At 38.1% G+C, this 24,348-nt stretch overlaps 1 protein-coding gene across 1 annotated transcript in view; it reads right to left on the bottom strand.

The window, feature by feature from the left end:
- Window positions 1–24,348, bottom strand: part of LOC150096378 (glutamyl aminopeptidase-like) — a 365,847-nt gene that overhangs the window by 291,409 nt on the left and 50,090 nt on the right. The window contains exon 5 of the mRNA XM_090409047.1: window positions 5,541–5,695. Coding sequence (XP_090265173.1) covers window positions 5,541–5,695 — 155 coding nt within the window. The remainder of the gene's footprint in view (window positions 1–5,540; window positions 5,696–24,348) is intronic.

Here is a 24,348-nt window from a genome sequence, read left to right as displayed (position 1 = left end):
GTAGTGTGTGCCTCAGGGGTCTGATTTAGGGCCATTACTGTTTAACTTGCGTATTAATGATATTGGTGAAGATTTGGATGGAGATGTTCAGTTGTTTGCAGATGATGCAAAGTTGGGACAAATCATGAAGAGCAGAGAAGATGTGGCCTTACAAGAAGATCTGAATAAATTGAGTGATTGGGCACGGGAATGGGGATGTGAGTTCAGTGTTGCAAAATGTAAGGTTTTAAATTTTGAGAAACAAAGATGGGATACAGAATTTTGCTTGATGAGGATATATTGTCGGAGGTGGAGGAAATAAGAGATCTGGGGTGATAGTGGATAAGGATCTGAAATTTAGGGGACACCAGCCAAAATTGTGAAGACAACACTAAGGCTTTAATACATTTAGTTTAATCCTTTATCCAAGTGTAAGCAAACAAAATTTGCACCTGAAGTATCTTCAGGACTGAAGCAACTCGTGGTAAAGATGGATCAAGCTCTTATCACTCCTTGTCTCAGTATCTCCCATAATGCAAAGCACATCTCCTTGCAGACATGTATAATACTATGCATTAAGGGAAGGGCCACTACCCAGACCGGTTTCGACCATTATTGAGGTCTCGTCAGTGGAAGCCAGACCCAGAAGTGGTGATACTAAGGCAGAAGCAATGGAGAAGTCATATTTGCCTATAAGAGTTGCCAAAAGGTGTACCGCCTTATTATTAAATTACTCTGGATTTAGAGAAAGATGTTGGAAGTTTTTTACCACTTCGTTAGACTATAATAAATTTAGTTTAATCCTTTATCCACGTGTAAGCAAACAAAGTTTGTGTCTGAAGTATCTTCAGGACTGAGGCAACTCATGGTAAAGGTGGACCAAGCTTTCATCACTCCTTGTTTCAGTATCTTCCATAATGCTATGCATTAAGGGAAGGGCCACTATCCAGACCGGTTTCAACCTTTATTGAGGTCTCGTCAGTGGGAACCAACATCATTCATCATCAACATGTAGTTGCCAAATATCTGAGTGATCGCCTACACAGGTCACTACATTATGTAATTACAGCAGTCAAACAAAATCAAAAGTCATTCATTGAATGACAGATTGTTTGGACAACTTTGAATTTTAAAGAATTGAATCACTTTCTGCTCTATACAGAAGTTCGTTGACTATCAAATTGCCTGTTTGAATCGAGTTTATAAACTCTTTGACTCAGTACTACAGTTTTTAGAATCACAGAGATGATTCTTTATGAGCCAACTTAATTAATTTCAAAAGTGACATAGCTTATTTGACAAACTTGTTTAACAAATTTAATGAAACAAATCTACTGCCCCAAGGTAGACTCAAACTTGTGCTGTACAAATGAAACTTAGGACGAGGAGAATTCAGCCAGTTTCCAAATCTATCAACAGTGGAAAAATGTGATGAAGACATACTCAGCTATTGTCAGCACTTGGAGGCTCTCCATTGTGATTTCAACCAACGATTTAAAGATATATGTGAAATGAAAATACCTGGAAAATGGGTACTTTAACTTGAAAACGTACTTTGCACTTGAAAACAGGTATAAAACTCTTTTCTGTTTTGGACTTGTTTTCAAGTACAAATACACAAGAATCTTTACAATTACAAGAAGAACTGATAGAAGTAACAACAAATGAGGAATTGAAATTAAAATTCAAAAATGGGTACCAACAGTTCTGGTTGCAAAAGCAGATGCCCATACTTTATCCTGGATTATGAGCTGTAGTAAAAAAGTTTTTAATTACATTTCAATCATCATATTTAGTGTAACGTGGGTTCAGTGCGGTCACAAATCTTTTAACTAAAAAAAGCAACTGATGGAAAATAGTTGATCATGGTGATTTATGAATGCTACTGACAAATATAGAGCCAAATATCAATAAATTGGTAGCAGCACACCAGGCTCATCCTTCTCGTTAGGATTGTTTTTAATATTACTGATCGTTATTTACTATTTTATGTGCAATTTTTATGTATGTGCAATTTATGTTTGTTTTCTTAATATTAATAGTGTTATTAAATTTTGAGCTCCAACTTGTCCTATGTTTATGTGCAATTTATGTTTCTTTTGTTGATTTCAATAAATAGTTTTAATATTTTAGTTCCAAGGTGTCTTATTTTCAAACTTCAAAAATCTCTACTAGATGCATAATGAAACAAATTTTTCTGTATCTATCTGTTTGTTCATTTAAAACTCAAGAACTGTTGATCTGATTTTCATACAATTTTCTTTTATATGTATCAGGTAGAGTTGGTCAGGTGTTGGAACGTAGTTTCCGGGGGGATGCTAAATAAATTTTTTTTCTGTAGGAAAAGGGAATGGTAAGCCAAATAAGTTTGGGAACCACTGCTCTAATACTCAAACTCTAGAACAGACTTTCCAGATTATCTAACCCTCAGCTAATTCAAAGTACTAATCATATGCACAAGAGATTGTACATCTGTAGAGACAGGAATTTACATAAAAAGTCCAGGCTTGAAATAGCACTGAAGTAGTAAAAACAAAAAATAATATAAATGGATGCAAAGAGTACTAACATTTTTAATTTAAACATACATTTTGTAGACCACACTAATCCAATAATTAACATATTGTTGCACATAACTTTATTCAAACTACTATAAAGTACATTCATTTCAAATTGCAAAACAATAAAAATTATTTTTTCATATTAATTTTTAAGTATGAAAGAGAGATTTTTATCGGATTATCCTAGAATGATATGAAGCCAGAAGTGTAACTTAGATAATTTATGTTACAGATGCAGCAATGGGTATTTGAAATAAAGACCAATCTGTTGTTCTAGAGTAAGTATAGCTTTTGGCAATCTGAAATCAGAATTTTGTGCCTACATTTGTACAAGTATGTACAACTGAGATCTGACTGTAAAAGTTAAATGTGACAAAATTCTTCTTTGAAATATACAATGTAGAAAGTATTTTTAACTTGGGAATAGTTATGTTAAAGATACCAAGCAATTTTAAACCTGGTTTTACTCCATTTTTTCCAAGTAAGCAAACAGACAAAATGTCAAGTTTGCGCCTGCAGGTTATGATATGCTTACTTGGAAAAAATGGAGTAAAACCAGGTTTAAAATTGCTTGGTATCTTTAACATAACTATTCCCAAGTTAAAAATACTTTCTACATCTATATCTCCTCCTGAGATTTTTATTTAATAAGGTTATAAACACCTTATGGTAACTTGTTTTGGTAAAATACTTACAAGCTCTGCATTACTAAATCTTGGTATTTCTAGCCTGGCTCCCACTGATGAGACCTCAATAATTTGGGGCCTCCCTCGATGAGTCTAATGACTCCCTGGAGTTGCCCGTAATAATAATAATAATAATAATAATAATAAAGGTCGAAACAGGTCTGGGTAGTGGCCCCTTCCCTGTAATACAAAAATCATACATCCCCTTCTTGGAGATGTGTTTTGGCATTAAGGGTAAATATTAAGATTAGTGATCAGAGCTTGCTCCACCTTTACCACGAGTTGCCTTGGTCTTGCACTACCTGTGGGATCAGCTAGTCTTGCATAAATTGCAGGTGCAAACTTGACATTTTGTCTGTTTGCTTACTTGGAAAAAATGGAGTAAAACCAGGTTTAAAATTGCTTGGTATCTTTAACATAACTTGAAATATACAAGTAAACTCATATTCCATGACTATGCAAGCATTTTTGATTCATTTGCTTTGCTGGCTCTACACTGTAATTTATGGGCATAATTGTGCAATGGGTAGGAAGGACACCACAAGGAGAACTTCTAAACTCTACTCTTCCAATACTTAAAAGCTGATTGTTGTGGGTGAGAGATCAAGGAGCAACAAATTATTAAGAAAATTTGATATATATATATATACAGGGTGGTTCAAAATTCCACGTACAAACTTTGAGGGGAGGTAGAGAACATCAAAGTCAACCATGTTCACATAGGAAAGAATGACCGGAAACACCACCCGAAAGTGATAGGTGGCGCTGTTCGGCAACGCTCCAGGTGAGCAATTGGGGCTTCCTCATTCAAGCTTTTGATGGCGTACGAAGAACATGCATCACTTTACGAATGCTGAGATGGCAGACATGCACCTCATTTACAGGTTAGCTGACGGTAATGGATGAGTCACTGTACGAATGTATCACGAAAGATACCAAAACAGACATGTACCGCATCACCAAATGTTTGCACATTTGCATCAGAATTTGTGTGACTATGGATCATTCAGGGATCACAGGCATGATAGTGGGCAGCCAAGATCAACACAAAATCCTGCCATGGAAGAGGAGGTGTTGCATGCGATGGACAATAATCCAGAAACAAGCACATGTGCCGTTGCCTCTGCTATAGGAGTATTTCAATCCAGTGTATTGCACGTTTTGCACTCTAAGTCCTTACATCCATTTCTTCTGCAATGGGTCCAGTTACTGATGGCCGAAGATTATCCTCGACATGTGGAATTTGCGCAGTGGTTTTCTGCAGAAAAGTGCTGTAGAGACCCGGATTTTCCAACTTGTGTTTTGTTCACGGATGAAAGTTCATTTACCCGCGAGGGGGTCTTCAATCATCACAACGCTCCTGTGTGGGCCCACGAGAACCCACACGCTGCAGGATCATATGCCGCACAACAACACTTCACCATTAATGTATGGGCAGGTATAGTTGCTGACTATTTAGTTTGCCCATATCTGTTACACCCCGACTGGACTCCAAGAAGTATCAGACCTTTCTGAAAGAAGTTCTGCCGGATTTACTAAACAATGTTCCAATGACTGTGCATTGGCAGATGTGGTTCTAACATGACGGGGCTCCAGCCCATTTCGGCATTTCTGTGTGTCAGTATTTGGAAAGGTCCTTTGGGACTCAATGATTTGGGCGTGGTGGACCCGTCGCATGACCCCCATACTCACCTGATTTATTGAGCATTGATTTCTTTCTGTGGGGGACACTTAAAGCCATAGTGTACGAAATGCCTGTTGCCTCTGACATGGACCTCATGGCAAGAATTGCCATCTCCGCTGCTAATATCTGGGAAACTCCAGGTATTTTCTAAAATGTACGACAATCACTGCGCCGTCGGTGTCAGGCATGCATCACTGTTAATGGTCGTAACTTTGAGCACCTGATGTGAAACCATATTATGTATCCAACTACTATTGAACTGTTCAGTTACCCCTTTTTTTACACCACTTACTGCCTTGTGTTATTTCTGTATCTTTGTGTCTCTGTTAGTACTTTCCGGTCATGCTTTCCTATGTGAATATGGTTGATTTTGATGTTCTCTACCTCCCCTCAAAGTTTGTACATGGAATTTTGAACCACCCTGTATATATATATACAAGTAAGCAAACAAGCAAGTAAGCTAAGTTTGAGCCTGAAGTATTTTCATGGGAGAGAGAGAGAGAGAGAGAGAGAGAGAGAGAGAGAGAGAGAGAGAGAGAGAGACAGAACAGACAAAACGACAGGAATTAGCATGAGCGCACAATGGATAAAATCCATAGTTCACAGTATCAGTCTTCTACAAATACTTACTTGGTGTGCCAGCTCGTGTGCAATAGTATTAGCAATGCTCTCTTTATTTTGTAATGAAGATTCCAAAGGATCAAATAATATTTCTGTCATTCGAAAAGTTATAAGACCCCAGTTCTCCATTGCACCAGCAGAAAAATCAGGAACTGCAATCATGTCTAGAATTAAAAGTAAAAACAGAGAAATTTTAACTCACTTTAAATAGAAGTGTCATTAACAAAAGTTTTAATCAATGGTCTAAATAAAAGAAATAAATTATTATTAACATCTAACCTCTATGGAGTCAGATACTCATCATGGGAGGTACACACTATTGCATACAATGCTCATCTAACTGTGACTTAAACTGATTCAATGTGTCTATATTCACAACATACTCAGTCAATGCATTCCACTTACCAATCACTCTCTGTTCATTCCTCTGTTCACACCCTCCTTGTATAGTTTCAATCATAACATAGCAGTAGTAGTAGTAGTATTCAGGACCACCATAGAGTCACGAGGCTTATTGTGGGAGACTCACCTTAGACAATATAAAGTTTATCATACCATTCCTTAAATCCATTCATCATCTACACACTGCCATATCAGGCAATGTATTCTATGATAAAACCACCCTCCATGCAAAAAAAAAAAGCAATTCTCATTCTTTTTCTCACTGCTACCTTTTGCAACTTCCAGGGATGGCTTCTTGCTTAACAGTTTAAATGTCTCAATCATGTCATCCCTTTGTCTTTTATCCACTAAACACTGAAGTTTGCATGCCATCTATCCTCATAATGAATGTTGTATAGCCCTAATATCATTTATGTTATCTGCCTCTGTACTCATAAGGTTATCCCTGTGACCAGATTTGACCCCAATAATTTAGATGTGGTCTGATCAAGCTTAATACAATGATATCCACTCTTTTATCTCTACTGGTATTTCTTCGTAATGCAATAATCCTCTGTATTATCCTCTCTATTTTTGCAATGTTTCCTAAATAAGATTTTTATCCGTTATCACCTGAAGAATTCCTGTCTCCTTCACTTAATCTAGTATATTCACCAATAGAGCATTCAAGCTTCTTGTCTGTGGATTCCAAATTTAAAGAGATTAAGTTTATTTGCAATAAACTGAACACTTAATTTATCTGCCCATATACCCAGATTATTCAAATACTCTGAAGGGCGATGACATTTGCAAAATTACTAATTAACCATTCCAAGCTTCATATCATCTGCAAACAAGTGGATGCAATTCAGTGAAAAAATCATTGAATTAGAGATTAAATAGCAAATGTCCCAGTACAGAGCCTTGTGGACTCCCCCTTTTACCCTTTCTTTTCTTGACACTACTCTTCCTGTACACAATCCGTTGATATCTATTAGAGCCAATTTCCAAATCAATTAACTAATCTGATATCTAATCTCATGTGTTGCAACTTAAATATCATATTTATCATGTGACACTCTGTCAAATGCCTTTGCAAAATCTAAAAAGAATACCACTATACACCTCTTCCTCAAAAAGGAGCATATTACTGAAGTCAGAGTGCCACTTAACAAACTCATGCTGATCTGCACAGATAATATTACCCTCATCTACCAAATTTTGAATACAATCTCTCACTAATTTCTCCAAATCTTAACTACAGAAGAAATGCAAAGTGGTCTATAGTTTGCAACCTTCATTCTACCATCATCCTTATGAAATGCCACTATCCTACCATCCTGCTCCTCGGGCACTTTCTAGACTTACCTAGACTTTCAGCCAGGTCAATGGAGCTGTCACTTCCTTAGCATATTCTCTTAAACCATGTAGCAACATCCCATCCAGCCTGAGAGTCATACTGACTTCCAGAGTGCTTACCATTTGAAACACATTCTTCTCATGCACTTCTAAACCTTCATCTATTCAACCAGGAAAAAAAATCTGCCTTTCCAAGAGGAAATTATTATTATTATTAAATGACACCTCCAGGGAGTCCAAAGACTCATCAAGGGAGGACACTAGCTCTACAACTTTCCATCTCCACCACTCAAATCCACTAACTAAGCAAATCGCATCATCAACACCAATGCCATCTACTGCCCGCCACCACCACTAGTAGTTTCATGTACAATCACAAACATCCATGCCCATGGCAGATTCGAACCTGCAGCTGTTTGGCTGGAGAGCAGATACGCTAACCACTAGGCTAACTAGGCCAGAAATACCCCAAATACCTCAATAAAGTTATCATTAAATATCTCTACTAGTTCATCTGCATTAGTCACTTGTCCCCCATTTCCAACCAAGGGGAGATGTTTGTCCAACTAATTATTTCTCCTCCTACTGGCCATATAATGAAAGCCTGCACCTAGGTTTCTTCTTGATGTGGAGGAGGTGGAGAGGATCCAGAGGCAAGTGACCAAGATGATAGCAGGTCTGTGGAATGAACCTTATCAGAACAGGTTGAGGATTTGTGGGTTGCAAAAATTGGTTGATAGGCAGAGGAGGGGAGATATGATTGAGACATTCAAATTACTGAAGGGTTTCTATAAAATTAATTCAGAAGATATTTTTGAGGACTAGGGGACATCCATGGAAACTGGGCAAAAGTGTGGTAGGTAAAGGTGTTAGAGCTGGGTTCTTTACTTTTAGAGTAGTGAATGAGTGGAATGCGCTCCCTGAGTCTGTGGTGGATGCTGTGACAGTGAATGAGTTTAAGGCAAGGTATGATAGATACTGTATGAATGTTGAATAGTTGTGATGAATATGATTTGGGGCCTCCCTCGATGAGTCTAATGACTCCCTGGAGTTGCCTGTAATAATAGTAATAATAATAGTAATTCTGGTTTTGCCTTCATTTCTATATTAGTTACTTTTCTGACTTAAGTCTTACATTTATCATGCAAATGCTTTCCACTTCTCACTTTATCTTTTTATGGAACCTCTTTTTCATCCATGTTCCTGTTTGATTACATGAGCCATCCACTTTACACCAAATTGCATAATTTTTTTTTTCACTTGAGAAATGCAATTTTTCATTGCCACTTATATATATTTCTTCATGCCTGCTGATATCTCTCACTTTCAATTCTTCATCCACAGAACTGCCCCAAGTTAATTTCTAAACTTATTATAGTAACCAACTTTATAGTTTCACATAACTCTACATGTTTATTCAGTTTCAAAGTCAAGACTACATGGATGCTCTCATCAATCAAGAAGAAGAACAACATCTCAGTTACAATCAGATGCTATGATGCTAAGACCAAAACCAAACACTTGAATCTCATGATCACACCACCACATGGTGATCAGAAATAAGAGATAGTGAAAGATCAGCAGACTGGTATTGAAGAGATAGAAGGGCTTGGTAGTGGACACAGTAGTAGTGTGAAAGATAAAGAGAGAACAGGAATGCAAGAGGAACAGGGGGAAAGGGAGAGGAGCCCGAGTTGTCAGGGAGACAATGCATAGGGAGAGTGGATGTTGAAAGTAGCAGCAAATATGTGTATGGAGATGGAGTATATGGCGACTTGGGTGGGGAAGATGAGACTGAGAAGTTGTATGGCTGATTTTAATTAAGGTGGTATAGATTGGAATGAAGAGACATCATTTGGGAATAAGAAAAGGTGTGGTGGGGAAATCACAACCAACAAGTGGCTTGGATATGACTGGTTATAGACCTAAAAATGAATTCCTGTGTTTGTTTACAAAACCCTGAAGTATCAGAAATAAGGAAGATGAAATGGTTTCACTAACTGAGGCTATTCACCCCAAAATCATTGGAATAAGTGAAACATGGTTGAATGAAGATGATATCCTAATGAAAACAGAAATGGAAGTATACAGTATCTTTTGTGAGGATAGAAAGGACAAGAAGGGAAGGGAGGTAATGCTGCTGATGATAGCAGGGGAATTATTATTATTATTATTACTAACATTTAAACTCCATGGAGTCAAAGTCTCATCATGGAAGCTACACACTATTGCATACAATGTGCATCAAACCATACTTTAAACTGATTCAATGTGACTACACCCACAACACACTCAGGCAATGCATTCCACTCACCAACCGTTCTCCATGCAAAGAATGTTCTCCACACTCCTCTGCTCACATCTCCTTATACGGTTTCCAGCAATGGCCTCTTGTTCTACCTCCCCCTTTTCCATTCGATGAAAAATCTCTTCCGTGTTAACCCAATAACAATCCCTGACTAGCTTATATGTCTCAATCATATTCCCTCTATTCACAAGGCTATGCAACTTACATTCTCTCAATCTGTCCTTGTACTCCACATTCCAAAGAACACTGACAACCTTTGTGAATCTTCTCTGGACCCTTTCCAGCATATCCTGGTCACTATGAAAACCCGACAACCAAATGCACACAATAATCCATGAGGCCTGATCAAGGCCTTATAGAATGACATCATAACCTCTCTATTTCTGTACGTCGGGGTCCTCCATATCATGCCATTTTCCCATGCGACGTCTTCACAACTTGTGCAATGTGGCTCCTGAATATCAGGTCCCTGTCCACCATCACTCCTAGATTTCTCATCTCCTCATTATGTCCACATAAGTAGACATGGAAGAGGGAAATAGTGGCAATGGTTATGAGGCAGTGTGGTGTAAAGTGGAGGTTAACAAGAAGACATTTTTAGTTACATGTTGCTTAAGGCCAGGAAATGTGAAGGGTGGTGATAAAAAAAATAACAACTTGGGTACAAACAACTTGGATTAATGAACAACAAAAGTGTAATTATTATGAGTGATTTTAATTCATAGCAGTATAGATTGGAGTGAAGAGATAGCACTTGGGAATAAGGAAAATGAATTTCTTGAGTTCTTGAGAGATAACTATCTCAGGCAGCATGTAAAGATGGGCACGTAAGAATTGAGAGTTTTAGATCTGATCATTTCATCAGAGCATGTAATTGTGAGAGGGGTTTCAAACTTTCCTCCAGCTGGTGAAAGTGATCATGAAGTGATCACTTAAGTTGTGACTAGCTATATGCAGACTTCTGCAAGGAAAGGATATATGTGGAATAACAAGGCTCTGGTGATTATTACAAAATTAGTAGACTGCTTGGAGTTGGAATGAGGAGTTGAGTGGTAAGGAAATAAATGCTGCTTGGGAAATGAAAAAGAAATACAAAACAGCATCAGTGTATGAATGTATTCTGAAAGGTAAAAGGTTGAATAAGGTAGGTGTAAAGTGGATGAATGAGGAACTTAAGCATGAAATCTTAAAGAAGAAAGAACTTTAGGCTTGCACGGTGATCCGAATGCATTTTTGGTAATTATGGAGACAACTACCATGTTTGAATAAAAACTTTAGTTTACTATTACTAAAATTTTACAATTCGACGTTTCAACCTTTATGTCAAGGTCATCTTCTGGAGCGTACAAATATACACAGGAAACAAAGCTATACTACAATCATACTGGTTCGTTAAAGACACTGACTAACCGCTACCACAATTGTTGGCCTGACCTCTGGTGAAGAAAAAAAAAAAAAAAAAAAAAAAAAATTATACATCAACGCTAAAGTCCTATTATTTGTGTTGTCTACTATATACATTAACATCATTCCAGCCAGTTGGAGTGGAATGGTTTCTAATAAGATTCAACATAAGTCCTGACTTATGTTGAATCTTTCACATTAGGTTGGCTGAATGTGTGCCATCCAGATCCTTGGAATTTTCATAGCATCTTTATTGTTGATATTTGGGTGGTTTGTCAGGATTTCGCAGGATTCTTTAAATTTTCTTTCGTACCATGTTTTTGTGCGGTGTAAGGAGCAGGTGCTTTTCCAGTTGATTTGGTGTAAGGTGTTGAGTACGTGGTCTGAGAGGCCTGCTTCACCATAATGGTTATATTTAATGTGTCTAATGTGTTCTTTTTTGCGTATAGGGATTGTCCGTCCTGTTTCACCAATGTACGGTAAGTTACAGGTGCAGCGGATGCAATAGACTCCAGGATGTGCTAATGGGAGGAGAGGGTCTTTAGAGGAGCTGAATATGGTTTTAAGTTTAGTGGGTGGTTTAAAGGTGGCATTACGGTTATAATGTTGTAGGATTCTGTTGATTTTTTCTGATAACCCTTTAATGTATGGGATGGCTATGGTTTTACTGTAATCTAGATTCGTTTTTGTTGTGGTTTTATAGAGTATTTTATTGACAGTAATTTTTGTTATAGCCATTGTTTATGAATGTGTCACTAATGATTTTTAGTTCTTGTTTCAGGGCCTGCTGGTTAGAGCAAATAGTTGTGGCTCTGTTTTTAAGGGTGTTTATGACTCCATATTTTTGTGCTGGGTGGTGATATGAATTCGCATGTATGTATTGGCCCGTGTGTGTCGGTTTTCGGTAGACCGTGCAGGATAGATTGCCTGAAGGAAGACGTGTAACTAGTGTGTCTAGGAACGGGAGCGAATTTTGGTTTTCGATTTCGATGGTAAATTGTATGCGTTCGTGTTGTTTGTTTAGGTGGCTGAGGAATGTGTTTAGCGTTTGTCGACCGTGCGGCCAGATCGCGAACACGTCGTCAACGTATCTGAGCCAGATTATCGACCGACAATCTGGCTCAGATACGTTGACGACGTGTTCGCGATCTGGCCGCACGGTCGACAAACGCTAAACACATTCCTCAGCCACCTAAACAAACAACACGAACGCATACAATTTACCATCGAAATCGAAAACCAAAATTCGCTCCCGTTCCTAGACACACTAGTTACACGTCTTCCTTCAGGCAATCTATCCTTCACGGTCTACCGAAAACCGACACACACGGGCCAACACATACATGCGAATTCATATCACCACCCAGCACAAAAATATGGAGTCATAAACACCCTTAAAAACAGAGCCACAACTATTTGCTCTAACCAGCAGGCCCTGAAACAAGAACTAAAAATCATTAGTGACACATTCATAAACAATGGCTATAACAAAAATACTGTCAATAAAATACTCTATAAAACCACAACAAAAACGAATCTAGATTACAGTAAAACCATAGCCATCCCATACATTAAAGGGTTATCAGAAAAAATCAACAGAATCCTACAACATTATAACCTTAATGCCACCTTTAAACCACCCACTAAACTTAAAACCATATTCAGCTCCTCTAAAGACCCTCTCCTCCCATTAGCACATCCTGGAGTCTATTGCATCCGCTGCACCTGTAACTTACCGTACATTGGTGAAACAGGACGGACAATCCCTATACGCAAAAAAGAACACATTAGACACATTAAATATAACCATTATGGTGAAGCAGGCCTCTCAGACCACGCACTCAACACCTTACACCAAATCAACTGGAAAAGCACCTGCTCCTTACACCGCACAAAAACATGGTACGAAAGAAAATTTAAAGAATCCTGCGAAATCCTGATAAACCACCCAAATATCAACAATAAAGATGGTATGAAAATTCCAAGGATCTGGATGGCACACATTCAGCCAACCTAATGTGAAAGATTCAACATAAGTCAGGACTTATGTTGAATCTTATTAGAAACCATTCCACTCCAACTGGCTGGAATGATGTTAATGTATATAGTAGACAACACAAATAATAGGACTTTAGTGTTGATGTATAAATTTTTTTTTTTTTTTTTTTTTTTTTTTCTTCACCAGAGGTCAGGCCAACAATTGTGGTAGCGGTTAGTCAGTGTCTTTAACGAACCAGTATGATTGTAGTATAGCTTGTTTCCTGTGTATATTTGTACGCTCCAGAAGATGACCTTGACATAAAGGTCGAATTGTAAAATTTTAGTAATAGTAAACTAAAGTTTTTATTCAAACACGGTAGTTGTCTCCATAATTACCAAAGAAGAAAGAACTTTGGAGGCAGTACATGATGAATAATGGTAATAATCAGTTACATTAAGAGTATAAAGAACCAGCCAGGAGAATGACTCAAGTGCAGTATGATCAGAAATTGGCAAAATGAGCAAAGAAAATCCTATGGAGTTTCTTAGATATGTGGAAATATATAACGTTGATGTCAATAAGGTGACAGAATTTGATGACATATCATCAGAGAGAGAGAGAGACTGGTGAGAAGTAGAATACAGAAATGGGGTTATAACAGCAGTATTCTCTGTAGTTATCAGCATAGGTCTGTTAAAGGAGATCATGTTTTGCTAACCTTGATTAGGCCTCATATGGATTATTCTGCACAGATCTGGTCACCAGGTTTTCATAGTAATGAGGATATGTTGGAAAGGGTCTAGAGAAGATTCACAAAGGTGGTCAGTGGTGTTCGTAATGTGCAGTATGAGGAGAAATTGAGAGAATATAAAGCAAAGTCTTGTGAATAGGAGGAAGATGGGGATATTATTGAGACATAAGTTAGTCAGGGGTGGTTATCAAGTTGAAATGGAAGAGGATTTTCATGGAATGGGAAAGGGGGTAGAACAAGAGGCCATCGCTGGATACTGTATAAGGAGGATTTGAGCAAAGGAGTGAGGAGCAGGTTCTTTGCATGGAGAGTGGTTGGTGAGTGGATGCACTGCCTCAGTGTGTTGTGAATGTAGACACATTGAATCATTTTAAAACACGGTTGGATGAGCATTGTGTGCGATAGTGAGTACCCTTCCAAGTTGAATCTCTGACTCCGGTGGTCTGATGTTAATAATATAATAACATATAAGACTTATTTATAAACTGACCATAGATATTTAATTCATACATATGTTCGAACAATACTGCCTACCGGTTTCACTAGTAACTGGCTAGCTTTCTCAAGGCTTGCACAATACAAAAAAAATGGTAAATGTAAAAAAGGTTTAAGAATACAAAAAACATTAGTACCTGTTAGGTAGCTAAGGTAACACTTTCGCGTGACATGTCTGTATGAATCGTGAAAGTGTTACCTTCGCTACCTAACAGGTACTAACTTTTTTTGTATTCTTAAACCTTTTTTGCATTTACCATTTTTTTGTACTGTGCAAGCCTTGAGAAAGTCAGTCAGTTACTAGCGAAACCAGTAGGCAATATTGTACGAACATACATACGAATTAAATATCTATGGCCAGTTTATAAATAAGTCTTATATTTTTTAACATTTTACAACCAAAAATACGTATAAGTTAAATATAATAACATGTTCCATAAGACAGTTGTCCCTGATGATATCCAAAAATTCAGTTCCATTATTGCTGCATGCTACATTCTCTGCCCAGTTTACATTGCTATAGTTAGTCTTCCATAATGATCACTCACTTTGCACTTATCCAACTAAGTTGCTTAAACATTTCCTACTCACCACAATCTATATTCCCTGCTTCACCTCACTAAAATATCTTGTGTTATAAACATTTATCCCACAACATCTATTCTCTTTTTTTTTTATGTTGCTACGACCCACAAAAGGTTATCTGCAAACCTATAGTACATTTTATACTGTGGGCGAGATAAGGATTTTTTTTAATATTTTTATCAATTTTATATACTGTTTTGTATTTTTTTTTAAATTTATTTTCACAAGTCCAGTAACCCTATTCTAGAGAACTAAACATGGAACTTTTTCAAGCCACTTTAGGCCTCCAATAATTAGGGCGGTAGTCTCACACTGAGAAATGAAATTCATCTCCTACCTAAAGAGAATCACAACCATCCATGCTCATGGTGGGATTCAAACCCACATCCTCAAATGTGGGGGAAGGCTTATGTGTTTGTCGTATATGTTGATAAATTTTAACGGTATAAATGAGAACACAGACTGATAAGAAAATAACTATTTATTAACTTATTACTGATATTTCGCTCGTATTCTATCAAACATCTTCAGGCACAAAAAACAGTTTGTCACAGTACGTGAGACAACAGCAATCCGGTATAATAATTGGACTAGTTTGAAACAATTTTAACATACAACACAAAGTCCTGAATTAGGCACCACCAATGTTAAGGGGGAGGGGGGAGAAACAGAGGAAGAAAGCAGGTATTAGTTAGGTCTTAAGATGCCTGTCTCCCAAATATCAGCAATATTATCAATAAATCACAAATAAATATCAGAGATATCAGCAATAAGTTAATAAATAGGTATTTTCTTATCAGTCTGCATTCTCATCTATACCATTAAAAATAATCAACACGAACCCACGTTGTTGGTCGAAAAACAGTTACTCTAACAACTATTTAGTAATTACTAAAGTTGGGGTCAATCTCTTCTCATATTCCAGTTTTGCCTTCCTTACCATATTAGTCACTCTCCTGGCCTGTGTCTTATATTCTTCATGCATCTTCTCTTCACCTGTCTCCTTATGTCTCTTCCATAGCCTCTTTTTTGCATGCAGTTCCTGTTTAATACTTTTTGTCATTTACTTTACTCCAAATTGTGTCCTCTTCTTCACTTGTGGAATACAGCTTACTATTGCTGCTAACAAATATTCCTTCACAATTTCCCAAGCTCTAATGATATAATGGCCTTCCAATTCCTCCCTCCATGAAACTTCCCCAAGTTGACATCTAAGACTATTATAATCACCTGCCTTATAATTCCACATACGTTCCCGTCTCTTTGATACTCCCACATGTCTATTCATTTTCCAAATCAAAATGGTCACTCTCCAACTGGTGGGAGAGATTTCATCTCAGTTATTATCAACTCTTCTGATGCTATAACCAAATCCAAAACTCTTGAACCTCTTGTTCCCTCTATTACATGTTGCCTAAGACATTTGTCCCTGAAGAATTCTAGAAATTCCATTCCCTTATTGCTACATGCATTTTCCTATCTCCAATTTATACTGCTGTAGTTAAAATCTCCCATAACAATCATTCTTCTTGCACTTGCCAAGCACTGTCTAAACATCTCCTGGTCCTCACCCTCTGTGCTCCTTGGTTTGTAGCAACACCCCACTAAATATCCTGTCTTGCCCACCTCTATCTCACACCATATGCTTTCAAAATCATTAGTGTCGCTGCCTTCCAAAGCCTCCACTCTTAGAGGACATAAGTTATCACTTATCATAAGCAGTACTCCACCACCACGCTTTCCCTTCCTATCCTTCCTAAAAATGCTTTACCCTGCTACTTCTATTCCTGTTATTATAACCTCTTCTGTCAACCATTTCTCAGTGATACCAACAATCTTTGGCCAGGCTGATGCTATCAGCACCACCAATTCCTCTCCTTTATTCTAGATACTCCCAGCATTATTATAAAGCATAAAAATGCCACTGTTTTTATACCTAGCATTATCCCCCTCTAGACTCCATTAGGCTCAGCATTACCTGATGTCATCCCCCTTCTCTCAAATACCCATTCCCACAAGAGGCCACCCCTGCTACTATCCACCCTGGACAATCTAGCTTCCCTGCATTGACACACCGACTTGTTCAGAACAGCAATCTCTCCAGATGCCTACATCCTTCCTCATTCAAATGCAAGTGATTTCTCGCATACAATTCCTTTCTGTCCTCAAACACCCTCCAAGCATCCACATATTCCAATCCTCTCTTCTGACACATTCTAGCTATTATGTTATTCAATATTACTGCTCTTCTGCTCAGCTCGTCACTATCATACTTATGCAACATGCACATTATCTTTCCTCTCTCTGCATCTTTTTTTGTACAACCTCAAGCAAGAATCTCATATCTCTCACCGCCCAATTTCCATTATCTCTCAAGTCATATGTTCCTACCATCACAATCATCTCATCCACCCTTTCACCCCTCTTAATTATCATAGCTACATTTTCTATCGTTCCTCCAGGCAAACAGTCCTCACATATCCTATCTTAAACACCATGGATCATTGAGTCCCTATACATTACACCTCTTATTCCTCGACTGCTCACATGCATCCTACTTACCTGCCTTCCTGACTTCACTAGATCCCTGGTTCCAATGCTCGTTTGCATTCTTATCATTCCTTTTCTAGTACTGTTTCCATTCTCTTCTCTTCTCTTCTATCATTCCAATAACTCTTTCATTCCCTCTTTTCTACTGTTCCTATTCTCTCCTCTTCTACCATTCCCATAACTCTCTCATTCCCTCTCTTCTACTGTTCCTATTCTCACATCCTCTATCATTTCCATAACTCTCTCTCACTCCTACTCTGATTAGCCTTGCATTCGTCTCTTCCATTCGCTTAATCTTAACTTTCACACTTCTCATCTCATTCCCTAGACATTCCACCTGCTCTTTCAGTTCATCTATCTCTCTCTCTGTAAGTCAGCCACTCTTATTTGCCATTCATTCTCCCAATTGAGACCATCTCCACAAAAGAAAATTAGTAATAATGCCGATGTGGTAGCCCTGCAAGTGGATCTGAATAAGCTAGACAGATGGGAAAATGAATGGGGATATCGGTTTAATGCAGCAACATGTAAGGTCTTGAGGTTTGGGACACATTGATGAGACGCTGCATACTCTACTGGAGGAGCAATACTGGAGGAAGTAGGGGAGACAAGAGATCTGAGGTTGATCATTGATAGAAACCTGAAATTTAGGGGACATATTGCAAAGGTGGTGAAGATAACACAGAGGATTGCTGCAATAATGAGAAGGACTCTGAGCTGAAGAGATAAAAGAGTTATCATTCCGTTGTATAAGACTCTGATCAGACCACACTTAGACTATTGTTCTCAAATATAGTTCCCAGAATTTGAAGGGGATAAATTAACTGTGGAAAGGGTACAAAGGTGGATAACAAAGATGATTTCAGGACTGTACAATGTTAGTTATGAGGATCGGCTGAGAGGATGTGGACTGCAGAGTTTGGTGGATAGAAGAAGAAGAGGTGATATGATAGACTTTTAAACTGTTGAGAGGTGGTTACAGGGTTGACACTGGGGAGTTCCTTGGCTTGGTTGAACAGTAGGAAGGAGTAATGATAAGAGGCCATCCCTGGAAGTTACGAAAGGAAACGGTGAGCAAGAGGGTGAGGAGTGGTTTCTTTGCTGGATGGTGGTTGAACCATGGAATGCATTGCCTGATAGAGTGGTGAGAGTGAGAACAGTCAATGAGTTTAAGGAGCGGTACGATAGACTTTGTGTTTACTAGGAGGGACCTCCCACGATGAGTCTTGATAGACTGTGTGTTTCCCAGGAAGGACCTCCCGTGATGAGTCTTTTGACTCCATGGAGGCATGAATAATAATAATAACTCGGCCAACCAAGCTGACAATTCATCTCTAAACATGTGTAACATTCCACTATCGTGTTTAATTTCCCTATCCTGCCAAAATATGCTATATCCTTTGATTTCAATCATTGCTAAAACATCCTCCTCAATTAATGAAATTTCACTGAGAACAACAATCTTTGGAGATACTAAGTCAATGAATGTCACAAACTCATTCCCTTTGTTTAATGCTCTTATCATTTGTATACTGTAAAACCAGTGAATTGTCAGGATTCCTGTAGCCTTTATTAATCCACATACTTGAGCTGCTGTACCCCACATGAGGCCATCCCTGCTTTGTCCACCCTTAAAATTCTAGTTTCCCTGCCCAGACACTCTCACTTGTCCAGAAAACAACAGTCTCTCCAAATGCCTGTGTTCTTCTGCATTTGAATGTAATCCATCTGATGTAATCCAGGCGCTACTCTTCCTACTCATTCTCACTATCATCTCCTCTACATTTTCATCTGTCTTCACTGCCATCATCACTGTCTGTTGTTTCACCTGGCAAGCCCTCCTCTGGCGCTCTACTCTGCACACTCCAAATGACTGAATCTCCATGCATGATACTCTGAACAGATTCATTCATTCATTCTTCTCTCACTGGCATCCGTGACTCTTTATGCTTCTAATTTCTCTCTCTCTCTCTCTCTCTCTCTCACTTTCCCTCCTTTCTCCCATCTCTCTTTAACAATAACAACATAGTTATTACAAAAGCTGAAAAAGGAAACACCACTGTAATCTTATACTCCAAATCCTACAATTGTAACATGAAATTTACTCCTTTGAGATCAGAATGCATACATTCAGATTAGTGGGGATCCCACCAAAAGGCAACTTCATAAAAACTACCATGGAAGGCCCCCAAGAATTTATGGTGCACTGAAATTACATAGATCAAGATCAGCTTTTCACTTTATGTTGATTGGTTGAGAAAGTGTGGGCATATGACAAGGATCTGTACTTGTCTTTTGTAAATCTGAAAAAGGCATACAACAAGGTGATCAGACAAAAGCTTTTCAAAACACTACAAATATATGAGATAAAGGGGACATTAGATATATAGTCTATATTTAAGTTGTAAGTCAGCAGTTAAATGTGAAGTAAATACAGAAAAGATGGTTTTTGATATAAAATCAGGAGGAGGGCAAGGATGCACATTATCTCCACTCTTATTCATCTATATAGATTCAGTTATGGAAAAAAAGTCGCATTAATTGGAGGTATCTTTGCTTTATGCAGATGATGTTGCTCATAAACACATCCAATACAAGTCTCCAGGATTCTCTAACTAAACTGAATTACAGTAATAAATTTGGCATGAAATCAGCAATAAAAAAGGGAAAAATTATAAAAACAGGCAGAAACATAGAAAAATTCTGTTGCATTCTCACTGGAGATCCTATAGAACAAGTAAAATATTTCAGCTATTTAGGCATAGTTTTTAATGAAGACAGCAAACTAACTTTGGAAATAAACAACAGAATATGCAAAGTAAGTAAGTATGGTAGGGAGTCAGCCAAATAAATTTATATGGATTAAGAGAGAAATTAGCTAAAACACCAAACTAGCAGTGTACAAGACAGTGTGCGTTCAAACCAGTTTTAAGTTATGGATCTGAGAGTTGGGTTAAAAATAAAGCACTTAATCAAAGACTAAAAGCCACAGATATGAGAGTTCTGAGAAAAATTATGGGAGAAAGCAGATAGCATCAATGGCAGAATTATATTAAAAATGAAGATATTAGAAAGGAACGAGACATTGTTAGATTTAAGAACGTGTCAGCAGAGCTGATCTAATCCTTTCAAAATCATAGTTACATGGTGATTGGTGTTAATTTTTTTTTAATTTATGGCACAACTGTCATGTTATAGTAAAAATTCAGTTTAATATAACCAAAATAATCATCCAATGTTCCAATGTTTTGACCTTCATATCAAAGTCATCATCAAAAGTCATCAGATGATGACTTTTGATGATGACTGTATATATGTATACATATGTGTATACAATACACATATTTACAAAGAAACAAGTTACATTATAATCCACATAGTATGCTAAAGTCATGCTCATTTGGTCAAACATGGACACTATTGGACTGACCTCTGGTGAAAAAAAAAGCCTTACTACATCAAAGTTAGAGTCAATACAGAATTGGTAGATATTGGTATTGGTTTTTATTGGTAGATACAGCTGGTCGACATCACTTCACTGATGCATGGTAATTAATTTTTGGGTTTGGGGGGGGTCCAATTAGTCCAGATCGTCTTTTGTCCAAGCTATAATGCAGCTTTGTATTGGATCACTGTTATAGCCCAAGAGTTCACTGCTCGAATTGTGTTCAATCCATTAAGTTTTGTTCTCAGAATATTCCTAACTTTTTTTGGTGTATTTTGCTGCTGCTTGCTGTTTAACTTTTGAGTGGAGAATATCACTGGCTTCTAATATTCCTGGGTATTTATAGTGTTCGATAACTGAAACTGCTTTTATATATTTCTACAGATCAAAATTAAATCCAGCATCATGTTTAGACAGTTAAGTTTGGGAAGTGCAAGAAGAATGATTGTTATGGAAGATTTTAACAACAGTAGTATAAATTGGAGAGAGGAAGATGCATGTAGCAATAGGGGAATAGAATTTCTAGAATTCTTGAGGGACAAATGTCTTAGGCAGCATGTAATAGAGAGAACAAGAGGTTCAACAGCTTTGGATTTGGTTATAGCATCAGAAGAGTTGATAATAAATGAGATCACATCTCTCCCACCAGTTGGAGAGAGTGACCATATGGTTTTGACTTGGAAAATGAATAGACATGCAGGAGTATCAAAGAGACGGGAACTTATGTGGAATTATAAAGCAGGTGATTATAATAGTCTTAGACAACAACTTTGGGAAGTTTCATGAAGGGAGGAATTGGAAGGCAGGGATATCATTAGTGCGTGGGAAATTGTGAAAGAATATTTGTTAGCACCAATGGTAAGTTGTATACCACGAGTCAAGAAGAGAACACAATTTGGAGTAATATGGATGACAAACAATATTAAACAGGAATTGCATGAGAAAAAGAAACTATGGAAGAGATATAAGGAGACAGGTGAAGAGAAGATGCATGAAGAATATAAGACATAGGCCAGAAGAGGGACTAGTGTGGTAAGGAAAACGAAACTGGAATATGAGAGGATATTGACTCTAAGATCCAAAGAAAATCCTAGGGAATTTTTTAGCTATGTGGCCAGGCAGAGAAGAAATGACTGTGGAAGAATGATATTGTGGGATAAAAATAGGAATAGAGTAACTGATGGAGAGGGCATAGTGGAATTGTTCCATGAACACTTTATTGGAGTATTTCATCCTAGAGGAGTCAGTTTTAATGCTAGAGGGATAGGGCTGGTTCGAGGTTTAGATGTACTGGAGGAGAGTGAGTTTCAGATACTGAGTACTCTGGATGTCAGTAAAGCTTTGGGACTGGATGGTATTTCACCACGAGTTTTGAGAGAATGTGCTAGGGAACTGACAGTACCTTTAGCCTGGCTTTTCAATGAAAGTCTGGCTGCAGGAAAGGTGCCCAGAAAATGGAAGGAAGGTAAGATAGTGCCATTGCATCAGGGTGGTAACAGACTGGAAGTGTCTAATTATAGGCCAGTCTGTGTGTCATCAGTAGTTGTTAAGATCTTGGAGAAAGCAGTGAGGGACTGTATACGGCATTGGATAGATGGGGATAATGTTATCTGTGAGAGTCAACATGGATTTGTGAAAGGGCGCTCTTGTTTTAGCAATATGCTAGCCTTTAATAATAAAGTTACAAGAACATTAGATGAGGGAAAGGCATATACTGCAATTTTCTAAGACTTAGCAAAGGCATTTGACAGGGTGCCACATGATAAGCTGATATTTAAGTTGCATCACACGGGTCTAGATATATTGGTCAACTGGATTGAGGATTGGCTGTCTGATAGGTATCAGAGAGTTGTGTATGGTGGAGCAGTTTCAAGGAGACAGAGGGTTACAAGTGGGGTCCCACAGGACTCAGTACTAGGACCTATATTGTTTAACCTTTATATCAATGACATTGCCAGTGGACTGCAAGGGGATATTCAGTTGTTTGCGGATGATGCGAAGCTGGGAATGATTATTAATAATAGTGCAGATGTGGTAGCCCTGCAAGAGGATTTGAATAAGCTAGATAGATGGGCAAATGAATGGAGGTCAGTTTAATGCAGCAAAATGTATGGTCTTGAGGTTTGGGAAACATCGATGGGATGCTGCATTCTCTATGGGAGGAGTTATACTGGAGGAAGTAGGGGAGACAAGAGATCTGGGGGTTGATGATTGATAGAAACCTGAAATTTAGGGGACATATTGCAAAGGTGGTGAGGGTAACACAGAGGATTGCTGCAATAATGAGAACGACACTGACCTGCAGAGATAAAAGGGTTATCATTGCGTTGTATAAGTCTCTGATCAGACCACACTTAGGCTATTGTTCTCAGATTTGGTCCCCAGGATTTGAAGGGGATAAATTAACTGTGGAAAGGATACAAAGACAGATGACAAAGATGGTTTCAGGACTGTACAAGCATAGTTATGAGGATCGGCTGAGGGAATGTGGACTGCAGAGTTTGGTGGATAGAAGAAGGAGAGGTGATATGATTGAGACTTCTAAACTGTTGAGAGGTGGTTACAGGGTTGACACTGGGGAGTTCTTTCGCTTGGTTGAACAGCAGGAAGGAGTGATTACAAGAGGCCATCCCTGGAAGTTATGAAAGGAAACTGTGAGCAAGAGGGTGAGGAGTGGTTTCTTTGCGTGGAGGGTGGTTGAACCATGGAATGCATTGCCTGATGGAGTGTGGAGAGCGAGAATGGTCAATGAGTTTAAGGAGTGGTACGATAGACTTTGTGTTTCTTAAGGGGGACCTCCCCTCGATGAATCTTTACAGACTTTATGTTCTTAGGAAGGACCTCCCACGATGAGTCTTTTGACTCCATGGAGGCCTGAATAATAATAATAATAATAATTTAATAGATAAAATTGCACATTTATCTCAACCAAATTCCAATTTCCAAGAAATTGGAAGAATCCTTAATAACCTGAACATAAACAAGGCAACTGGTTCTGATAGTATCTCACCTATTCTGTTAAAAAAATTGTGCCATGGCACTAAGACCTATTGTGTATCACCTCTTCAAACCATCCTACTCAATGGCTTCTTGTATATAGAAGCTAATGACTTCGAAACAATTGCCTTAGTATCCTATAATGCAAAGCACATATCCTTATGGACATGTATAATGCTATGCATTATGGGAAAGACCAATACCTAGACCGGTTTCAACCTTTAATGAGTCTCATCAGTGAGAGCAAGAAGTGATACCATGGTTGAAGTAAACTTGGTATCACTTCCTTAGCATTGCAATCCCACCAACCGAATGGCTGGTGGGGTAGCAATGCTATTTTACTAGGGAATAATTAGAGAACAAGACTGTTTCCCATTGTCTTCTTTACCAGGTAAGTGTTTTATATTCATAGATATGTGTGTTCATGGAGACCAGTTTGCAGAATGAAATGCACAAGCTTCCTGAAGTAAATCCTTGCAATCTCTATATGAGACCGGATAACTCACCTTCAATTGACAGGACTGATAAAAAATTCTCCGCATCATGCATGTCAAATTTAAA

Source organism: Typopeltis vanoorti, chromosome 19 (assembly GCF_054136105.1).
Source record: "Typopeltis vanoorti isolate ZY-2024b chromosome 19, IOZ_Tvanoo_1.0, whole genome shotgun sequence".
In the NCBI taxonomy this organism is placed as follows: domain Eukaryota; kingdom Metazoa; phylum Arthropoda; class Arachnida; order Uropygi; family Thelyphonidae; genus Typopeltis; species Typopeltis vanoorti.
Note: the sequence above shows the minus strand (reverse complement) of the source record. Positions and strands in the feature narration are given on the sequence as shown.